Source organism: Gymnoscopelus braueri (assembly GCF_963280865.1).
Source record: "Gymnoscopelus braueri genome assembly, chromosome: 16".
In the NCBI taxonomy this organism is placed as follows: domain Eukaryota; kingdom Metazoa; phylum Chordata; class Actinopteri; order Myctophiformes; family Myctophidae; genus Gymnoscopelus; species Gymnoscopelus braueri.
This window is the reverse complement of record NC_137616.1, coordinates 15280975-15302701: the sequence shown is the minus strand read 5'-3', so window position 1 is coordinate 15302701 and position 21727 is coordinate 15280975. Positions and strand designations below refer to the sequence as shown.

The 21727-nt window shown below is 41.7% G+C and overlaps 1 protein-coding gene across 2 annotated transcripts in view; it reads right to left on the bottom strand.

Annotated features, from left to right (window-relative positions):
• Positions 1-318: 318 nt before the first annotated feature.
• Positions 319-21727, bottom strand: part of fam49a (family with sequence similarity 49 member A) — a 46589-nt gene continuing 25180 nt past the window's right edge. The window contains exons 3-12 of one of the 2 annotated variants that reach the window (XM_080453938.1): positions 16091-16170; positions 13514-13635; positions 13066-13171; positions 12485-12621; positions 12117-12194; positions 11798-11914; positions 10982-11061; positions 10491-10617; positions 4575-4645; positions 319-3834 (exon numbers count right to left, since the gene is read on the bottom strand). In XM_080453938.1, coding sequence (XP_080310064.1) covers positions 3768-3834; positions 4575-4645; positions 10491-10617; positions 10982-11061; positions 11798-11914; positions 12117-12194; positions 12485-12621; positions 13066-13171; positions 13514-13635; positions 16091-16160 — 975 coding nt within the window. In that variant the 5' untranslated portion in view covers positions 16161-16170 and the 3' untranslated portion in view covers positions 319-3767. Of the gene's footprint in view, positions 3835-4574; positions 4646-10490; positions 10618-10981; positions 11062-11797; positions 11915-12116; positions 12195-12484; positions 12622-13065; positions 13172-13513; positions 13636-15560; positions 15641-16090; positions 16171-21727 lie in introns of both variants that reach the window. The other variant, XM_080453937.1, reaches the window with a different exon arrangement.

Genomic DNA, 21727 nt, shown 5'->3' with positions numbered 1-21727 from the left:
ATTACAGTAAAGGTAGGGTGGTATTTGTTAAAGCTTTATATTCGAATAGTTATCATTGCTATAATGTTTGTTCAGTAACAGGGGTTTTCCTGTCAGTCCATTTCTTGAATAAAGGAAGATATGTTGGGTTGCAAATTTCAGCCAATCAAGAAAGAGCAGACAACCATTTATCTGCTTAAACCTATTAGTGTTCCATTTCCAATTTTGTCTTGTTTGTACTGTATCCTGTATGAGTTCTTTCCTGATTGTATGAAACTGGTATTCTGACCTGAAAAACCCGGAAAGACTTGCTTACTATAAAGTAAAACCAAAAGAACCTTATCCATGTAAGAAATGTACCACTTTTATTTGTCAGTCCACACATCCCATCCAATATGCAATACAAAGCCAATGCAATTCTTGAACATCGAATCATCAGACCTAAAAAAACAAACATTTCAACCACAATAACGCTCATTTAAAGACAAAACGAGATTTTGTCTCAGTATGCAACACAGCTGCTTGCATGCTGTACATCACACAGTAGCATATAGCATGATTTATACTTTGTCGTACGGTGGCGTCACGCACATAAAATAGCCGATCTACAAGCTCACAACGCATCACGGATGGGACACGTTGTGCACTTGTAGATAAGCTATTTGTGGTGCACAACACTGACGCACAACAGAGCATACATTTTTCCTCACTAATCGCAACTCTGGAAATCACTTCAGTCAGTGGATGTACACTATCAATATCATACGTACACTCTCTTTACATCTCACATAGTCCATGTGTACAGTATTCATTGCATATAAAAACAATTGCATCCAAAAAAAAACTAAGTATGGCTCTCACACAATATATTACTAAATACCGGGATGATAAAAAAATTAACAATCAACATATCTAAAATGAACGGTAGATAACTGATGCATTAGTAGCAAATGTGAGTAGGGTACAAGGCAGGAGTGTGTTCCATATATGGCTTATGGGGCGAAATACAATAAAGCTCAATTGAAGAAGCAGAAGTAATTATTCAACAAGAAACTGAGATACCGATATATACCCATGTTACACATTTAGTAGGTTAGTAGTTCCATTATTTGCCAGTTTACAATAATGCTTAATTTATTTTAACGACGAAATCAGACTTAAGGATTTAAGGCAGTTGGTAGTATGTAGTTCCTACACCAGTGATTAGAAGCAATTGGTTCAAATGTAGCCTGTAGGTAGATGATACGGTCTATTGTTGATTGGCCACGCAAGTTCATTCTAGACAAGCAATATGATTGGTCCAAAAAGTACATATTCCAGCTGTGGTGTGAATTTATAAAGAAAATAAACAGTTAGCTGTTATTGCATTGCCTTTTTGGCTGCCATGCCTACCAGCTAATCTTGGAGCTGGTTGGTGACCTTTCTTATGTCGTCCCCGACTCCCCGTTTTAATTGATTTTAAAGGAATACTACATCCATCTCCAATTCGGTGAACTTTGGAGCCCAGTGATCCAATTACAATTGATCTCCAGTGATGGATGAGCGGGGAAGCTGCCTTCACCCATCTCTGCAATATATACCAATAAAGGCTGTACTGAATGATTTGTGCCAACAAGAGAGCCTTTCTATCCCTCTGCCTCAAATAACCACCCTGGTTGAGAGACGCTGAGTGAACATGTTGAGTGTTATTCTAATTCTAATAGAATGCACAGTCAGTCATACTCACTTAATACAAAATGGCTTCAGTTGTTTGATTTGTTGTCGTTGCTGCCAGACGCTTCTTTGAATACAAATGAGTTCCTGTCTTTTGTCTCTGCATTTGCCCTTCATTAACAATATGAGACTTACAAAAGCAACATTGAAGCACAATATGCTGATGAATGTAAAGTACAACAGTCAATAATAATGAGATTGTCTGATTCTGAGAAATTTAGTTACGGTCATTATTTATTCATGGGCCACTCCATTAGAGCAACCTTGAGTTGTAATGAAGGGCGTATATATATATACAGTATATATATCCTTTATTTACCCTGAGTGAGTGGAGTGAAAAGAACCAAGAGGGTGATAACCTTGCCCTGGTTGGTCAGCTGCCTTATCTTCCCTAGGGGTTATATGGCACCTGATCAATCAGGGCAAGCTTAAGTGCCACTGTGCGCTGAACTGGCACTGTGAGCGACCTCTCACCATGTAAAATTTGGACAAAACTCGACTGCCAAACATGGTTGCTGTGGATGGTTTGGTAGAATTCACAGCCGAGTCGACACTGTATGTCATCCACTCACAAGAAACCAAAACACAGCAGAAAACAGCGACTTATGGTTCTATCTGGTGCAGAAACAACAACAATGGTACCAGAGACAATAGACAGAATAACAACAGATCATTGAACAGATCATATAAAAGCTGAATGACAAGACTCAAAAGGTATTTTGGGGGTATAAAATAAAGTGACATAATAATAGGTATGCCCTGATTGGCCATTTTGGCCCCTGCTTTGGAAACGAGGAATTACTTATTTCCCCTTCCTGAAAGTTTAAAAGGCTTCAATGGGGCCTTTAACCACCTAAACCCCAGCATCCATTCTGGGGGGAACATGAGCCAAAAATAGCCGATCTAGAGATTTGGTGTAGAGGGGATAGAAAGAGCGGACCAAGTACAAAGGCAACTCCAGTTTACTAAGTATAGAGGGTTTAAGTGGTAAAAAAAACACATTATGGAACACCATTCATCACAATTACAAATCCCTACCTGAGCAGAGTTCACAAAACATGTTTTTCTTTTTTGCTCATACAAAAGAGGAATTTATTCAGAATTAAAGCTTGTGTGTTTTGGAAAAAAATGTTTTTTTTTTGTTAGATACAAAAGCCACACAGACGATGAAGAGAGGAAGAATACGCACAAACAAAACACCTAAATGCATCACTCTGAGCTTTGCCATACAACAAATGAAAACTTTTGGTTGGTAGATTTATTTCTCGTGGCGCACATATTATACAGTAGGCTACCACCTCTTCCGTCATCACAGCCTACCCAATACATCACAACAAACTGACATCAACTGATTGGTAACATTTGATTTGCATACTAGCAATGACATAACCTTTATCACATCATAATAGCGGTAGGTATGTTTGATTGTTTTGAACAGGTGAGCTGGATGGCAGGGGGCTTGCTCTAAAAAGTCGAACCTAACAGCTGGAAAGAGTGCAACATGCCGTTGACACAAACGCGGCAGACAATAAATCCAACATGAATTTTCTTGAGAAAATAAGTGTCACGTTGTTAACAAGCCAATTCGCTGAACTTGTTTCAAGATAACTCTGTCAGTCACCATTTAATCGCTAAATCACTCTTAAAATCAGAACTATAGTAAATTCTCTCACTCTATGCCATTCCCCCCACAATCATTTTAAGCAGAATGTGTTGGTATTATGCTATATATTATCTTTACTTAAGTTAAATTTGATGGTTAAGTTAAACAAGATGGACATGTTTCATCACACTCATCTCCTCATACATAGAATTGGCGGGCAAGTTGTGGAATATAAGGCTGAGGGTAAGTTAGGTATCTGTGCTTCAGTAAACAGTTTTTGTTTTGCTATGGAAATGGTACATGTTCCTGTGGGTTTCAGTGACTTGGAGGGAATGACTATGTAAATACACACAAGTATTAACATCGAGTCTTTCGTTTTCTTTAAATAATGTAAACATATACATCTTTCTGAGGTCAGTAAATCGATCCTCTTCATGTTTATTAATATATATATATAAAAAAAAGGAAAAGGTTACATTTGGAGCATTGTTCGAATGTTCTTCGGAGTGGACTCGTCGTTCAGGTGTTTTGTGGTGAATCTAAATGCAAAGAAAAACAATGTTCAGATCAGAACGAAACCAAACTCCTCACAGCACCTGCAACATCCACATAGTTTGAGGGGACGAGACGCGCCGCTACAGGCGCAAGCGCTTCAGAAATGCCGGCTGTGTCAGGCTGTGTCTACAGAAAGTGGTTTTGTTTTGGCTGCCAGCACTACCGATGTACTTGGTACTCTTGGTTATCCACATGAATCCTAGCGTCCCTATTCTGGGGTGAACATTCAGCAAAAATAGCACATCTACAACCTCACAACGTGTAGGAACGTGACATGTTGTGATCTTATAGATCGTCTATTTTAGGTGAAGAGATTTGATGTAAAGGGTGGGGGGGGGGGGAATGCAGACCAAACAGAGCTCTGGGGGACCCAGCTCAACTAAGTATATATAGGGTTTGTTTAAAAGCACTGTGACGAATGGTGCTACTCTGCACCTCGCGCTGAAAAGTTGTTTATATTTTAACTTTTATGAGCCTCTTAAAAAAACTGTAGAAAAAAGAGACGAGTGCATGCCAGGACCATAGAAAAACATTGGTTTTGTTGGCAACGTGTTTCTAGTGACACCCTGATCCTAACCTGACAAAACACAAAATAGCAAAAAGAACATCTACAACCTCACAATGTGCCACATTAAAACACTCGTAAATCGGCTATTTTCACTATTCGTTATACGATAAAGTATATAGGGCTGAAACAATTCAAAAGGAAGGTAGAAGGACCTACTTGAGGGCGTTTAGAAGGCCTTCTACGTTGTCTGCTGGCTGCTCCTTCAACACCTTGATGCAGCCTTTCATCTGACGACAAAGATGAAACGCATCAATTAATGCTCTTCAACAAAGTGAACAGAGCTGTGGCAAAAGTTTGGCAATTACTTTTTTGGTAAATATTGTTTTTCTTCCATAATACAGGTTTGGCTTAATCACATTCATGTAACAGCAGAAGCAATATCTATGTTTTTCAAGTGTGTGCGTGTGTGTGTGTGTTAGGGTGCATCAAAAAATACAAATTTAACCTGCTGATCTGTTAATGTGATAAAAGTGTTCCAATGCATGTTACAACACATGCAAAATATTTTTGCAATACGAGGTGATTTAGAGGTGCAACGGCCATCATCTTTTATGGCAAAAGGGGGTAACCAGCATACTATGAATGTTTCTACCTTTTGTTTATTTATTACAAAAACAAATCTAATTTAATATTACTGCCATCACCAACACATTGTGCATAATGCACTCTAGCTACAACTTTCATTTCAACATTCAACATAATGTTTATTTGGTAGCCACGCTAACCTGAGACAATCGAGGACAATTCTAATGCTAACGAAGCACAATGCTGTGAGGCAAAAAGACTCCACCCTTTACCTGAAGACAATTGAGGTAATCTACTCTCCATTCTTTGTGTTGATGTACTTTTATTAAGGATATTTTCATATAATTTGAACTGTTTTGGGAGCTGCCCGGCAGGCACGCTTTACCAAGGAGCAGCAGGAAATGACGTGTGAAGTCCAGAATGGCGATGTTGGAGAGCGAAAGTGATGAGCATAGCGATACAGAAGACTGGCACCACAGCCTGCATTCCACCCTACATCCTCAGCCGGCCGAGTCTCGTGTCACTGGCTACACTGTTGAAGATCACACCGATGCAGCAGGCTGCCTTCGCACGCAAGTTCAGAGTTGTTAAGAGCGGTAATTGTGCAAATATTTCAGCATCCTACGCGACAGCAGATCGATCACGCCGCCAAGTGCTGGAGGCTGTCAATAAAGAACCACCACAAGCAGTGGACACCATATCCTATGTGCACCCTGCAAGGTTATTATAGTTAACTAAAACGAAATCTAAAGGTGAAAAAACATTTCAGTTAACTAAAGAAAAAAGAAAGACGATAACTAACTGAAACTATATTGTGTGTTTACAAAACTAACTAAAACTAACTGAAATTATAGTCAAAATGCCCTTCGTTTTAGTTTTTCTCAATATTTATAAGCCTTTTAGATTCAAATTAATGCGATTCATTTCCCCTGAGCAGTTCTACGTCAGTTGCAGTCACCGTCGGTCCGCTGACGTAGTCGCCCCAAAACAACTCAGGGCAAATCCGGCGGTATTAGAATCACTGGTACGCGAAAGAATTGGGGGCGAGCGTGTTTTGGGGCGAGTTACTCCGGTTGTTTTCAATGTGCATCGTAGCACGTGAGCAGCACTGACTGACTGCACGGCACTGCACGTTACTTTATAATGGCGACGGAGAAACAAGTTGGGAGAAATATGGTCCTATATGGGATTTATTTGAATACAACAGCAAGAAAGACAATAACAATTGCCTTGTAGTGCAAACGGGTGATACAATGTGGAGCAATTATCAAGGGGAAAAACTAACAAAAAAAAAATAACACTAAAACTAATAAAAACTAAACTAAAACTAAGCGGTCACAAAAATAGAAACTAAATAAAAACTAGCAAACCCGCTCTAAAAACTAACTAAAACTAACTGAATTAGATTTTTTGGGGTCAAAACTAACTAAAACTAACTGAATTAGAAAAAAAAATTCAAAACTAACTAAAACTAAACTATAATAAAAAATCCAAAACTATTATAACCTTGGCACCCTGCACTGGGAGAGCAAGTTGACACTGATGTTCAGCAATGTGCGCCAGTTGGAGGAGCGTTTGACAGTGGTGGTTGGAGATGCGGAGCAGCTCAAACTGCTTGGTGTGCCAGCATATACAAAGAGGAAAGACGAGGCGTGCAGAGAGATCATCGCCCGGCTGACATACAAGCTACTGCAGGACTGGTGCTGTGACGACCAGGTTATCAACATGGTATTTGACACCACTGACTATTATTTTTTAATAATAACCATGTCCCACATAATTCTCTACAACAGCACTTTATGTCTGAGTCATAGTGTAGGGAACTTTGTCAGAGCACCCGTTGTACTCGTCTGGCTGACTCTGTGTCCCTTTGTGCCCATATATGGAGATCTCCGTTTCTGTCTGTCTACTTAGTCTAAGGTTTTTCTCTAGTGTGGATATGCTGGTGTTTCTTCAGGTTAGCCAACAGACTGAAACTCTTGTCACATTGTTTACAGTGGAAAGGTTTTTCTCCAGTGTGAACACTCTGGTGACTTTGCAGGTACCTAACTGAGTGAAACTCTTATCACACTGTTTACAGTAGAAAGGTTTTTCTACAGTGTGAATACGCTGATGATTCTTCAGGCTACCTAACAGACTGAAACTCTTGTCACACTGTTTACAGTGGAAAGGTTTTTCTCCAGTGTGGATACGCTGGTGTTTGTTCAAACTACCTAACTCAGTGAAACTGTTGTTACATTGTTTACAGTGGAAAGGTTTTTCTCCGGTGTGGATAAGCTGGTGTCTTCAGGCTACCTAACTGAAACTCTTGTCACACAGTTTACAGTGGAAAGGTTTATCTCCAGTGTGGATACGCTGGTGTGTCTTCAGGTTACCTAACTGACTGAAACTCTTGTCACACAGTTTACAGTGGAAAGGTTTTTCTCCAGTGTGGATACGCTGGTGTGTCTTCAGGCTACCTAACTCAGTGAAACTGTTGTTACATTGTTTACAGTGGAAAGGTTTTTCTCCAGTGTGGATAAGCTGGTGGTTCTTCAGGCTACCTAACTGACTGAAACTCTTGTCACACAGTTTACAGTGGAAAGGTTTATCTCCAGTGTGGATACGCTGGTGTGTCTTCAGGTTACCTAACTGAATGAAACTCTTGTCACACAGTTTACAGTGGAAAGGTTTATCTCCAGTGTGGATATGCTGGTGTGTCTTCAGGCTACTTAACTGACTGAAACTCTTGTCACACAGTTTACAGTGAAAAGGTTTATCTCCAGTGTGGATACGCTGGTGTGTCTTCAGGCTACATAACTGACTGAAACTCTTGTCACACTGTTTACAGATGTGAGTTTTCTTTACTGTGTCAGTCAGATAATGTCTCTTTACTTCCGATTGCGTTAAAGTCTTGGTAGACTGTTGACTACTGTAAGGTCTTTCTTGCTGCTGGCTTGTTGTCAGGAACAGTGGGTTCATCGTTAAAGCTGCTGCTATGCATGGGCTGCAATGGTCCAAGAATGTAACTAATGATGTGTGACCTTACTATCCAGGATTGGTTACAGGGTAATTACCAGCTGAATATCAAGTGTATGGATCTCCGCTAATAGCGCCTCTTGTAGGTGCTGAAGGCTTCCTCTAGGTCTCTCTCCATGTGTGTCATACACACTGTGCAGTCTGGTTTTAAGCTGAGCTGATTCAAAGCTCATGTCATCATTATGTTGTCACTATGATGTCAGCCATGCCCAAATATGGAGTCATTTACTGAGATAGTTTCAGCCCAGTCAAACCTCAATTGTCTTTCAGTATGAAATTAAGTTCTAAATGACAGTCATAATTTATACCAGCTCGTGCCAAGCTAAATAATAAAAACTGCAGTATTAAATAACATAATTATGCAACTCCTTTAAACACTGTTTAAGAGACATCGCACATTTCATTGTTATTAATGAATTTGTTTTAACTTTAAAATCTGTAGTTCGTTTATTTGGCCACTGGATGGCGGCCTGGGCTTTTTTAGCGTTGTTTAAAGCCACACCCCTTTTGCCGGGTAGGCTGTATATAAGAAATGAAGGGCACGCCGCCATTTTGAAGGAAATGCACAATCCTTAGCCTGTTCCTTGAACAGCTCTCTAGCGAGCTGGTAAAAAAAATTGAAAAGATAAACTAGACTAGAGAGCAGTCACGGGTTGCCAACCAAGGGGGTGCAAACGTCAGAAGGCAGAGTTATAGTCAATTAGAATGGAATCTGAGTGATACATCTTGATCAAATGACCCCAGATAGGCGCTCGGGTGGCACAGTAGTAAAGTTTCTGCACACCAATGCGGAGGTTATGGGTTCGAATCCACTGTGGTGCAGCCGGCTTTGTCGAGTGTCACAATATTGGCCTGTGTTTGGGGGAGGGAAGCCGGGCACGGAGGGTGATATTTGTCAATGCACGTACTCCTATCGGCTGGTGTGGCAACTGCCAGCAGGGAGTGTTGGGCGGGGTTGAGTAGGACGAAGGACGTCAAGTGCTGTGACGACCAGGTTATCAACATGGTATTTGACACCCCTGCTCTGGTCCGGGTGCCGGCATCACATTGGTGAGGTGCTCCTCAGCCACATTTTCACTGATCTCAAGGTGGAGACGTTACGCTCACCAGAGGTTACTTTGTTTAGGCGTCTGCAGGACAACTGGAACTTGCTGCCGGCCTGCCGCACAATTACAGTGGCCCATTGTCCCGCTACATTACTGCCAATGCCGAACAACAGTTACTGGGCAAGTTACGTGCTGAACTTGCTGTGTGTACTGCAGCAGTGATAGACTACAAGCGAGACGACTAGTTTGTGCAGCTGTGTCTTGTCTATCTGGGTGCAGATGATGCAGCGCAGACTGCAGTATACTTTCAACGGTCGGGAGCTCTGCACAAGGCGTGCTGGATGGCCAAGCTCCTCTACACTCTCAAGCTGGCTTTGATGGAGCAGCATATCGCCTTGCTTCCCCAGGGCACCATCACCACATGGCAGTAGGTGCTGAAGATTCGGGTGTTTGCCAACTTCATTACGCACATCTACGCAACATGGTGGCTGACCTGTGACATAGCCGTAGATGCCGCATAGAATGACCTCAAACTCTACCACAACCTACAAGTCTGTTGACGAGGGCATTGCAACATTAGCCATGAAAGCGCTGAAGAGGCACCTCAGGTACCTGACCGGTGAGATGCTGCCCCTGGCACTCTTCAGCACCAAGGTGCCAGCTGCGTCGTGCACTTGTGGATGCCATCTTGGAGCACAAGCTAGATGATCTTCCCATGCAAGCCCCAAAGCAGCGCTTTGGCACTGGTTTTGGCAAGCCAAAGCTTCCAGTCCTCTTGCCGACCACCAGGTTGGCCGACCTCGCCAATCCAGACTGCTGGTTCGGTATGCACCAGCTGCACATCGATCCAGAATTTCTCTCACTCAATGTAGAGGATTGGGTTACCAGTGCATCATTCCAGGCAGGTGTGGTGAATGTGCGTGCCATCAACATTGTGAATGACTGTGCCGAGCGTGGAGTCAAACTCACAACAGACTTTGTGGCAGCAGCCAAGAGTGAGCAACATCTGCAGAATCTGCAGGCAGTTGAGCATGACCACTGTGAACAGCCCAATCTTCGCTGCTGCAAGCGCAAGCTGAACACAGTGTTTTTTTAGTTTTTGTTAGAATGTTTTTCAGTGATATTCAATGAAAATGTCAATGTTTCTTCTTAAATAAGCACATTTTGCTCTTTTCAAAAACATCTTCTCAAAAACTATTTGTTGTATTTTTGAGAACTTGCCATGTTATGTTATCAAGAAATGAGAGTTCAAAAAGCACCCAAAATGGCACTTTTGGGCAAAATTTGACATGCTGCGTTGCACCTCTAAATCTGAATGAATTTCCCCCAAACGTTGCACAAATCATTTGTATAGACATTGGAACAAAATGCAACACCTAACAGTTTGATATTTTGAGATAAAAAAAATGGTGCATTGCATTTTGATGCACCCTGGTGTGTGTGTGCGCGTGCGTGTGTGCGCATGCGTGTGTATGAATCTTACATCTATCTTAGACGACTTGTTGAAGGCTCCGTTAGGATGGACATGGTCATAAAGTATGATGACTCCAACCATGACCCTCATACAGAACAGCAAGGTGTCCTCACTGTTGAACCGACTTGTATAGTCCCTAGAGAGACAGAGAGAGACTGAGCCTATACAGTGGACACAGATCATCTACCTGTCATTATTGAATCACTTTCAACCTGACATCCCTATTTAGATCGCCATAGGCGGAAATCTTATTTATTTTTCCAAAAATAGCACATCTATAAGCTCACAACACCATGACGATGTGAGCTTGTAGATGTGCTATTTTCAACAACACTGTTGATACGTCTAAGTATAGAATAGGCCTTCAGTTGTTAACAATATGATAAGTGGTGTAAGTACAACAATACGATAAGTGGTGTAAGTATGTTAATACTGTATGTGTATGTGTCCATATGGGGCATGTGAGTAACAGAACCATGTGTAGTTAGAAGTTGACTCACGGTGTCTCCAGCATGACTTTACACACACTGGCCATGGTGCTGAGGACGTCTGTTGTGTTCTCCAGAGGAAGAGTCTTATTCTGCACACAGACCACCAGACATGTTATTAACACATAAGTGTACCTGGGCATGTCATAATAAGTAGTTAATAGTAATAATAATAATAATAATAATAATGCATTTGATTTATAACGCACTTTACATTCTTGCGAATCTCAAAGTTCTACAGGTTTCTCCCAATTTAGTTATGCCAATTGACTGTAGACGCTCGACAAAGCCAGAAGTACCACGGTGGCACTTTACCACTGCGCCACCTGAGCGCCATCTTCTAACTTTTCTAAACTTAACTAAATGTTCTCCAAGTGCAAAAGTCAATGATGTGGCCTGCAAAAAAATATTACACAAGGACCAGCACCTGTAAAATTTGATTACACACGCAGTTCTATCAGTATGCAGTTATACCACAACTTTTATATGAGGCGTCGTAAGTTAAAGTTCTTAAATTAGCTTTTGATGTTCTGGGAGATCATCCAATGGCTTAGAAAACATTGGCCCGAGGCCAAACTTACTTAAAGGCCGCTGGTATAGACAGCTGTAGAGTCCTGTACTAAATATAATCCAACGACAAAAATCTTCTTTTATGGGAGTCCTTGGCACAGAACCTTTCAAATAGGGGTCCACGGCTTAATACATAATCACCCCTATTATGAGACCACTGCCATATAGCATTAAGTCTAATGTCTTTGTACTGTACAGTTTTATCACTCGCTAATAGGAAAATGTTATACAAGGTGACGATAATAGCATCACTCTCACCTCTGTCACAAAGTTTGTGGTTGCGTTGCTGAGTGTTTTCAGCATGGGCGTGGCCTCGGCGTAGAACAGGGACATCCTATTGGCCATCTCGTTGTTGACCTCACTCTCAATGTCCAACTACAGATACAGCAGAACACAATGTTACTCGAAAAGCAGACAACTTTTAATTAATTTGACAACTGCTTTATTGGCAAACTGACATTTTCACCTTGAACACTGAGTGAAAGTCCTTAGAAAACTATTGTCACGTAGCCAGACGATCAGTGCCCTCCGCCTACTAATACGCCTGGGAAAAGATAAAACTTAATTTACAACTCACGTTCATGTTGTTTATGCGGTTTCGACTGATTGTTCTTCTGTAGTAGCTGAAGTCGTTCTGGATGGCAGGAATTCTCATCTGAAGTGAGATGAGAAAATTATTACAGCTGCTTCATAATATTTCCCCTTGTTTATCGGGGGGCATTTTAAAGCATTGTTGATACTCTATCTCTGTTCAAATGATTTGACTGTGGGGGAGTGTGTGTGTGTGTGTGTGTGTGTGTGTGTGTGTGTGTGTGTGTGCGCGCTAGCAATTAAGAGAATGAGTGAGAATCAGAATACTTGTGATTGAGTGAATACAAGTGCAAATGTGTGTGTGTCGATGTACTGCATGTCTAACTATGCTGTCCCGCAGCATGTCCAGCAGACCTTGAGCTCGTCGAAGCGCAGCGTGAAGTGGAGGATCTCCGCAAACTGTTTGGCGAGCGCCTGCTCCTTCTCCAGGTGCTGAGTGGGCGTGTAGGGCGCACATGTCAGGCATTCCAGCAAGCTCTGCAGGGCCTCCTCTACAGATCGGAGGATGGGGAGACAAAAAGGCAAAGTAGTTAGAAATGCATATCGTTGCTGTCGGGTAGTTTTTTTGCCCCCCCGAGAGTTTCGTGCACACGTGGTTGCGCTTCGATTTGTGCTGCTGACGCAGGAGTGCTGCGGTTTGGGGACCCAGCATCTCAACTATTCGCCTGCTTGTCACTGGAAATGCAGAGGCTTTAACCACTAAAACACTCTATCCTTAGGAAAATAATACTTAGTTGAACAGGGTCGGCTCTGTACTCTGGTCCGCTCTTTTTCCCCCTTTACACTCTTCGCCAAAAATAGCTGATCTGAAAGCTCAACACGAGCTGGTAGATCTGCTATTTTCTCCGACTGTTTCCACAGAATAGGGATGCTAGGGTTTAAGTGGTTAAGTGGACAGAGTTCCATGGTTATGGTGCAGTTGGTTAACACGGTACCTAATCGCTGTGAGAAGCTGTAGAACTTCTTGAGTCTGATGACCAGCGGGCAGACAGCGTTCCAGGCCCTCTCCTGCAGCAGCAGGTCACTGGGATTCTGTATAGCCTGGATGGACAGACAGACATCACAATCACAATTCAACATCTTTTCATTAACCACTTAAACACTGTCTAGTCTCAGTGAAACAGACTTGAGTTACAACTGTACCAGCTTTTCTCATGCTAATGTTAATTTGTATAAATATGACACCATGCCTCAAAACATTTACAAAACGAAAATGCCCCAATGCCCATCCCTATAGTGAATCAGTTTATTATCCGTTTGCATGTTAAGTTTCCTCTGTATATTTAGGTGTAGTATCTTTGTATCTGAATATGCGTCTGCCGTCTTATCTGTCTGTGAGGTTGTCCGCAAGTGGGAGGGTGTGTGTGTGTGTGTTCTCCTTACATCTCTGATCTCCTGCCCTGCTCCCTTGTATGCCTGCAGGGCTTGCAGGATGTTCTCAGAGTCCTGAAGGACTGAGTGAACCTGGTTCCACACCTCACGTTCACCCTCTGTCGGCTGGGCATCTAACACACGCACACAAACACACAACTGTCAGCCAATCTAAAAAAGTCAAGAAGGAATAATATAAACTCATTGTACACCACTGCATGGCATTTTATTCAAGCCTTTTCACATTAGGAAGCGATGCCTGTGGGCGTCAAAGCAGAGATTCAATTTTAATTTTAATTCAACTGTCACATTTTCAGACGCAACACATCTGGACCGCTCTAATGTGAAATGGCTTTTATTTTGTTTTTGATGATTAAAGTTGGCTTGAACAAAACTCTGCAAACATGTGCGCCGGGATGCATGTGATGTCTCCCACACAAAATGTCAACAATCACATTATTCATACAATCTTTACAATATGGAAGCATGTGACACATGCACCCAAAAACATTCAGTGCAAGCAAGGACAGATATTTTCCCATAGAATGTTCAAAGGTAATGTTCAAAGGTACAATGAATATATTATCATAGCATACTATGTCAGCAGGTTTTGGATGGTCACAGAGCTACTTTAAAAACTAGCTTAAACTAAATCCTTGAGGACAGAGTTAACCGGGCAAAATTAAACCAAATGTATTGTCATTCTGTGACGGCATCATAATGCTTAATTTATACTTCATTGCATGCCGATGTCACGTGCCAAAAATAACCCAAAGGCATTGTGACAGAAATCTGACTTTAAACAGGGCTGCTGGACACTGACAAATACAATATTGTATACTGTCATAGGCGATGGCCAATAACATATTCTAAGACAAGCTTTTATAACTGAACTAGTATGCATATAGAACATCATCTGATATTAAAATACTGTGTCTGCAGTCTGTTTAGCAATTCAAAACCATTCCAATCCGATCGCTTCCTCCATGCGGAGTAAACACATCTTGTGCTTGGCAGCATTTGTGAGAGAAGTTAAAAATGCCACTGAAGGAAGTGGAAGCACTTTTTTTCCTGTAGAAAGTATTTTGAAAAAAAACTAAATTGATTTTGATGTTAAAAGTTTGGTTGGTTTTGTCTAGGCCTGCATAAGGACAATATTACAGCAAGTAATGTTATAATTAACAAAAAAATTGCATTCATTTAGTCACAATGGATGTACACTTGAGTATGGCAAAGGGCATGCAACAGGGGTCATATTTTTACAGTTTTGCAATGTAATACGGCTGAATGTTTTTTCTGTAACTATGTTAGTTGGACGTATGGAATACTACTACCATATATATGCAGCACTACTACCAAGGAAAATAGGTAAAAGCAAGGATATAATGACAAACATGCAGTTAGATGATAGCAAAGGCATTCTTCTATTATTAGAACACATGTTGACTCATGCATGGGAGTTAGTAGTGGCAGACAGCAAAGGACAAGGGTCAGCTCCACTCATAATGAGATGCCAGTTCGGAAATCATATACAGTAAAATCCTCAGTGTTCATTTATCCATCTGTAAAACTCTTGAGAGTATACAAATGTAACCAAATGGACCCTTAAGGGATGTCTCCTATTGAGACATTTAGATCCTGTGGTCAGGCTTGGTTGACAAGGAGGTATTGTACAAAGATCAAAGAGTAACACATCCTCTGCCCAAACTATGCTTTCCGTCTTAGGTCAACAGTTTGGCACTCGAGGAGGGAAGGGGGTGGGGGGATTTGGGGGTCCAGGGTAGAACATAAAAGTTACAGATTGTAACTTCAAATTAAAACTGGGGATGTTACTGTGCTTTGACCGCTAGCATGAATTATAAAAACAGCTGTGAGAGCCAGTATGACAAATTTTAAGATGGAAGGTTGGCTGAATAGAGTGACCATTGACCCCGGGATATAAAGTCATTCTAAAAAGAGATTTTTAAATAAAAGGGGCGGGGGATTGTTGGAAAGAAGAAAGCAGAGAAGCAGAAAGCAGAGAAGCCAGGCTGGAGGGGCATGCATAAGCTGTGCTCACTTTCAAAGTCAAGGAAAAAGTTTGGCCCCTGTTCAAGTTCTGTGCAAGTGAGCACTTTTAACAGATTCCCCATTTGGTTTCTGTAACAAAGAAAAAAGGGGAGAGAGAAAAGAGAGAAATAATATGTGGTGTTAAAAACAGTGATCCAAAAGTTTTCAGTACAGGACAGGAAAGGAACGCCAAATCTGACAGCCAAAGGAGCAGGAAGTCACGAGAGAGAGAGAGAGAGAGAGAGGGAGAGGGGGGGGGGAGAGGGGGGGGGGAGAGAGAGAGAGAGAGAGAGAGAGAGAGAGAGAGAGAAAGGGAATGAAGGAACGGGAGGAATAGAGGAGAGGAAGCAGGACCCCAATCACAGCTTCGACGTCCAGAGTGCTCGGTCTGCAAACACAAAACCACCTGCTGATTTAGAAAGGGGAAAAAAATAGTAGTAATAATAGAGGGGAAAGCTGAGAGAGCCTTCCTCCTTCTCCACCTCTCTCTCTCTCTTTCCATCCTTTTCTTTTCCTCCTTTGCTCGGCTGCCAGACTTACTTTCAAAGTCCAGGAAAAAGTGTGGATAGTTCTCTATTTCCCTTGTTAGGACCTTTAGCAGGTTACCCATTCCAGCAAACCTAATGAGCAAAATACAATAGTACAAGAAAACAGGCATGAATGCATTATTATCATTATTTCTTTCTTTCTTACCAGTAAAACAAGGCAAGATGTTAATGGTCTATACCACTGGTTCTCAACCTTTTTTAATGTCAAGGACGCCAATTTTGATATGCAATAGGCCATGGACCCCCATCTGATATGATTTATTTAATTATAAATAAATAAATAAATAAATAAATAAATAAATAAATACATACATACATACATACATACATACATACATACATACATACATACATACATACATACATACATACATACATACATACATACATACATACATCAAAGAAATTCCATAAATTAGAAAACAATGTTTAAGTAGTGAAAATAGCCGATCTACAAGACGCGACCGGATCTGCTATTTTCACTCGTTTGGGTCCTGGGGAGACATCACATTTCTCTTTTGGGTCTCGAGCTAAAAAGGTTTGGGAACCAGTGGTCTATCTATCACAAACCCTATCATCACAAACCCATCACACAGGGGTACATTTGCAATCTCATCAGCACTTTCCCAGCAGAGGTTGTTTCAATTACTGTAGTTACTACTGGCGTCATCTTTTCTTTTTCTTTACACAAGAGTCAGAGATGCTACGGATCATAACTCAGATTCAACCCCAAAACGTTGCTAGTACAGTAGGTCTCTTGCCTACTACATTCTGGGGGGAAAAAAAGAAGAAAGAGTAGGGGAGTGACATGCAACAAATGGTCCGGCTGGGTTGCCCTCCAGAAGCTTTTTCGATTCCCATTTTCTAGCCATCTCCTCTCCTCTGTAGCAATCCGACGAATACAGTTCTAAATAAACTCAGTGCCTCTCAGATCCAGGCCTTGTTAAACGCGAAGAAAGGGGTAATTAAGTCCTAAACGCCAGTTAAGACTCTCCATAAAGATTTCATGGGAGGCAACTAGGCTGGAGGTAAGTAGCAGTTTCCAGGGGAAAGCCAAGCTCCTGATGCATGGAGGGTGGTCAGCTAGGACTCCGTAATAACAGCAGGAGTTCCAACATTACGTGATCACAGGCCGTGGTTACAGAGTAGAGGACTTACCTCATTCTTCTATGTCACAGAGCTACTACTGGGCCAGGGCCTAGCCCAGCTACTTTAAAAAAATATTTATCGAGTCATGTTGATTTTGGGGATCCACATTGGGAACGGCACGGAACCAATGTGGATCTCGGACTTCATGTGGCCAGCCTGTGACGTCAGTCATCTACAGTGTGACTTATCTACAACTCCAAATTTGGGCAAGGTTTCAGCCCAATCAGAGCTCCATTGACTTAAAAAATAATATTCAACTTTTTTAGTTAAATATTTGAAAAAGCATACCCCAGTATAGTGACCCCAGTTCATATTCATGGGGAATAACTAAATTTTTTCTTAGTTTAATTAACTATGATCCCCTGCAGTATGCACAATAAATCTGGCACTGATCGGTCAAGCGGTTAGTGAGATAAACTCCGGACACACACACACAGACACACACACACACACACACGCCATAAAAAAGCCCACTTTAATCCATGTTGCGAGACACAGACTACTTGAACTGCTGCTACTACTACATTTCATTAAAAAAGAAAAAGGGCCATGAAATGTGCCATCCTCGCCCTGATAAAACCAATGTTTCTGTAGTTTATCAAAACATGAAAAACCAAAAATCCTCCACACTCTATTAGCCACTTGAACCCTTTTCTGGTTATGTCATAATAGGCTTACATTTGGCAAAAAATAGCAGGCCTACAAGCTCATAACAGGTCGCAATGCGATGCATTGTGAGCTAGTAGATCTGCTATTTTCAGTGTTTTCAGATTTGGTATATAGGGTTTAATCACTGAAACCCTCTGGTCTAGACTTAGGGAAATGGACCCGAGTTGGCTCTGTACTTCGACCACTTTTTTCAGTCTATATCAAATCTCTTCGCTAAAAACAGCCAATCTACAAGCTTGTAGATCGGCTATTTTTATGTTATGTTCACCCCAGAACATGGATGCTGGGGGTTCACGTAGTTAAGTTGTTGGGAGCTTTATAGAGTAAAAGAGCATGCCTGAGCGAACCCACCCACACATACACAGGCCCGCACCTACAGCGAACCTCTCTCCTACTAACTTTGGTCAGGCTCTGAAGTCACAACAAAAGAGAGACTGTGTTCTGTGTACACATGATGATCACCCCATGATCACTGCCACTTCTGAACCCTAATCATCAGGTTTTATCACGCCCTCATCATCAAAGGTGGTCTTATTATGCCAAATTTATGGTCCGTTGTAAGACGAAAATTGCTGATATACAAGCTCACAACACGTCACCGACCCAAAAATACACACCCATTTATAACCATTCATCATCTTTCTGTCGAAGTATTTTATTTGACCACAAGGGGGTAGTGTTATACCACAGGCCGTTCACACAGTCCACAACCAATACCAAGGCAGTTACACAGGCACCAGTGTGGCCGTGTTGGGGCATGTGCTGTGCAGACGACTACAAGCTCAATTATTGTTAAACATAACACCCACGGCTAGGAATAAATATACAGTAGGCCAGTGTTTCTCTACAATCGTGTTTCAATCTAATTTGTCTTGGGCACCTGCCAAGCTAAGTTGTTGTTACTTTCAGGTACCATTTGAGATTAAAAACTCTAATATAGCTAGTGGCTACCTCTATAGAAGCAGATAACTATGCACATGTTAACACTAACTCATCCACACCCCTAGTGTGGTCTTGGTAAGGCAAAAAATAAGTCAGCATCAAGACTGAGCATTAAGATCAAGTGACACATCTACTGTATTGAAACCGATACTAATGAAATCAAACTAGACTGTGCCGACCTCCCCACCCCTCCCCGCCTGCTGAGTAAGATAAGATAAAACTTATATTGATCTCCAGGCGGAAATTAGGCCATTACAGGAGCCGAGAGATGGGACAGAGATGAAGGTACAAAGGAAAAGAAACGATGACTCTGCATCTCTACAGAATGTAGAATGTACAGTATGCATTATGCAACAGTACAGTAGACAATAAAATCCTCAGTAATAATTTATCCATTTGAAACTCTGAGAGTGTAGAAAGTTAACCACATTTGTTTGTCAACCTTAACCACATTTGTACACACATTTGTACACTACAATGTAACCAGATGTGTTTGTCAACCATTCGTTTGTCAACAAACCACATTTGTACACTCAGGAGTTCAATTAAAGCTGCACTCCGTAAGATTGATTAAGTCCCGTACGGGACTAGAACCTGGGTCTCCCACACAAGCTAAAAGAATTAAACTGGGCAAACTCAGACAAAAAGCCTGTTAGGGTAGGGGAGATATTACGCATTGAGTTTCATGCAATAACTTCTGTCTGTCAACCAGTAGTGGTCCTACCCGACCACAGGATGAAACACTGAGGATTTCTACAGCAGCTGGTCCAAGACAAAAACCAACCATGCTCGTTTCAAACTGATGTAACAGGTGTCAAACATTCAGGGATGCTCCTGGACGGGGAAAACAAAGAGTTTGACAGAGTTGTGGTACAATATGATTATTATCTACAATCAGTCTGATCTAGGGCTGCAACAATTCATTATTTTTTTTACATTTATTTTTACCCTTTTTCTCCCCAATTTAGTTGTTATGCCAATTGATTCCTCCCCACACAGATGTGTGTGTTGTCACTGTTGTTGTATCCTACTAGCCTCAGTACCCTACTGACTCACTTGCCAGTGAGGAGCCCCTACCGGGAGAACGTAGAGCCTTCGTCCTGCTCCTCACTGCAGTGATATCACCCTTTCCCTCCCCCAAACACGGGCCAATTGTCTTCGTATATAGACGCTCCACGAAGCCGGATGCACCACGGTGGATTCGAACCCACAACCTCCGCGGCGGAGGTTGTAGGCCACCCGAGCACCTCATTATTTTACTTTTTTGATTTAAAAAAATCCAATCGATTTGTTTTTACAATTGACTAAACTGATGAACATGATTAATCACGTAAAACTCTATTTTATACTTCAGCATACAACCAATAGCAGATCAACAAGCTCCCAACGCATAGCGACGTGTTGTGAGCTTGCTGATCTGCTATTTCCTGTACTTTTGCGATTGTATTTAACCACTTAAACCCTCCATTTTTTTCAGTCTATACCAAATCTCTTTGCCATAAATATAGCCGATCTACAAGCTCAAAGCGCGTTCCCCCCAGAATAGGCATGCTGGCCTGGGCTATACTGTAAGTGATTAAAAAATAAAATAAAAATATTTTTTATATATTTTTTAATGGATTACATTTACTGTATTAGTTTGATTAACTTGCGATTAAACCCATGTCTAATCTGAGCTTGTTTCATTCCGAGCAGTGCATGAAACACAACCAATGCGTACGGATCACAAAGTTCAAGCTTCTGGAGACAAAATCCAGTGATGTCACAGTCCACTCCTTGTTTTTGGGGGGTCAGCTTGAGCTTACGTTACTATTTCCTGTCTCTCGTGAAGCCGAGACGGAGATAAAAAAAGAGAGAGTGAGTGAGAGGAAAAAAAACACGCTTTCCCAGGCGGGCCTCCAAACCAAACAAGCTACAAGTACATAATATGCATTATATTCAGGGGAACGCGAAAACCAGGAGCGGATGTAGTGTATACCAGGATCAGGAAGTGGGAATGAGGAGTGGACGGTGATGTCATAAGGTTCAGAAGTATGGGGGACAGATTTGTAAGTAGGAAGAGTTTCTAACAATCCAGGCATTGTTTTCCCATACTACTTGGATAAAACATGCCACTGTGAATGCATCATAATCAAAGGTCTGTATTCCTCTCACACGCCATGATAATAAGGTCCACTACTGCTGATTTCAGGCCTGCTGTATGTCACAATTCACATAACAACCAACTTGTGGTTTTAATCACTTTCAACGCTATTTTGGGCATGCTATTATAGGCGAACAATTTCAAACATTTTCGAAAATAGCTGATCTACAAAAGCTCACAGTGCATTGTAACGTGTTGTGAGCTTATAGATCACCTATTTTCACTATTCATCACACAAACTATATAGGGCATAAGTGGTTCATCATTTAAACCCTCTACTCTTGGAAAGAAGTGGTCCAAGTACATTTGTAACTCAAGTCTGTTTCTCTGTCTACACCAAATATCATGGCCAAAAATAGTGGATCCACAAGCTCACAATGTGTCTCGTTGTGAGCTTGTAGATCGGCTATTTTTGGCTAATGTTCACCCCAGAATATGGAGACTGGAGTTGAAGTGGTTAAAGTTGGGCTAAACAAAAAGGACAGAAAAGCTTTCATATTGACCCAGGTGTTGTTTTGAAACCTGCTGTAGAAGCCTCAAGTCCCTGCAGGCTCCCTAAACGCTTTGAAATCCAAGCTCGCTGTCTCCATGCACCTGTGCTTCTGGCTGGACATGCCGGCACCCCCCCCCCCCCTGCCGTGTGACCTACCCCGGACCTAGACTGACCTCTGCTCTGCTCAGCCCTGCCTTGTCCTCAGTTTACCTCCATTTGAAATGGCTTCCTCC